This window comes from Triticum aestivum, unplaced genomic scaffold (genome assembly GCF_018294505.1).
Source record: "Triticum aestivum cultivar Chinese Spring unplaced genomic scaffold, IWGSC CS RefSeq v2.1 scaffold134641, whole genome shotgun sequence".
NCBI lineage: Eukaryota > Viridiplantae > Streptophyta > Magnoliopsida > Poales > Poaceae > Triticum > Triticum aestivum.
In genome coordinates, this window is record NW_025266759.1 from 1 (window position 1) to 1,497 (window position 1,497).

Genomic DNA, 1,497 nt, shown 5'->3' on the forward strand with positions numbered 1-1,497 from the left:
TTTTTTTTCCTGTTTGCAGGTTTGAGATCGGTGCATTGCTTGGTTGACCCCTACTTGTGGAAATGCTTGATTCACTTATTAGCCATGTAATAAGATCTTCAAACAGCTCTGACTCGTTTTTTGCTGTGCTGTCATCTTCACTTTATCTGACACTTAGTAAAAGCACTGATGTGCCATATTTATCTTGTTGGCCCAGGACCCAAAGGTGTTGACTGAGAAGAAGCCTGATGAGATAATTGCGAGTGGTGTTGTTGAAAGTCTGCAGAATTTTCTGCGCAAGTGCATCATAGCTGTCCTCTCATATGGCCCAATGCCTAAGCACATCGCGTTTATCATGGACGGGAACCGCAGATACGCCAAGTCCAGAAGTATCAAGCAAGGCACCGGTCACAGCGTGGGCTTCGCTGCTCTAATGGCAAGTCTTATCTACTGTTACGAGATGGGTGTCAAGTACATCACGGTGTATGCATTCAGCATCGACAATTTCAAACGCGACCCTAGTGAAGTCAAGACCTTGATGGAATTAATGGAGGAAAAGATCAACGAGCTGTTGGAAAACAAGAACGTCATCAACAAGGTTAACTGCAAGATCAACTTCTGGGGGAACCTGGACATGCTTCCTGAACCAGTGCGGCTGGCGGCCCAAAAGCTGATGGCGAGCACCGCCGAGAACACAGGACTGATCTTCTCCGTCTGCATGCCGTACAACTCAACCTCAGAGATCGCCAACGCCGTCACCGAGCTCTGCAAAGAACGGAGGGATATGATGCAGGGGCAGCAGGCCAGCGGCCGCAACGGCCGCCCTGCAAATGGCGGCGCATGTTCGGATATCTCGGTGTCCGACCTGGATTGCCACATGTACACCGCCGGCTGCCCAGACCCGGACATTGTGATCCGGACCTCGGGCGAGACCCGGCTGAGCAACTTCCTCCTGTGGCAGACGACGTTTAGCCATCTGCAGAACCCAGACCCCCTCTGGCCTGAGTTCTCCTGGAGGCACCTCGTCTGGGCGATACTGCAGTACCAGAGAGCCTACCCGTACATTGAGCAGAACAAAGATCTGGCTAAGAAGCAGCTGTGAGTGAGGGATCTCATCTCCTTCGGAAGGAGATATATGCAGATGTTAATCAAGAAGATACAATAATAACAGAACAGGCCTGGCATTGAAGCGTCAGTCTGTGAATAAGGGATCTGATCTCCTTTGGGAGGGGATAAGCAGATGCCATGAAAAAGATAGTACAGCAACCTGTTGAAAGTTGGCCTAATATTTTTCGTGTATGAGAAGAGTGTAATTATGGAAACCATGTGTATTATGATGTACTAGTACAATTCTTCGTTTTTGCTGTTGTGTTAAACGTCAGCAATATCTTGCCACCTAGGCTGAACACGGGAGCCAAGTCGAGAAAATTGTAAAGCTTTTAATGGTACCTGCCATGGTGCCAAGCTTATGATTGTTGCTCCGGTTTGAATGGCACTGATGTTGGGGAAGAGGTTGTT

At 48.8% G+C, this 1,497-nt stretch overlaps 1 protein-coding gene across 1 annotated transcript; it reads left to right on the forward strand.

Annotated features, from left to right (window-relative positions):
- Window positions 1-19: 19 nt before the first annotated feature.
- Window positions 20-1,448, forward strand: LOC123178000 (dehydrodolichyl diphosphate synthase CPT3; the record flags this gene model as incomplete). The annotated part of the gene is given in 2 exon segments (XM_044591367.1): window positions 20-86; window positions 197-1,448. Coding segments are annotated over 2 exon segments (909 nt in total). The 3' UTR covers window positions 1,082-1,448.
- Window positions 1,449-1,497: the final 49 nt, after the last annotated feature.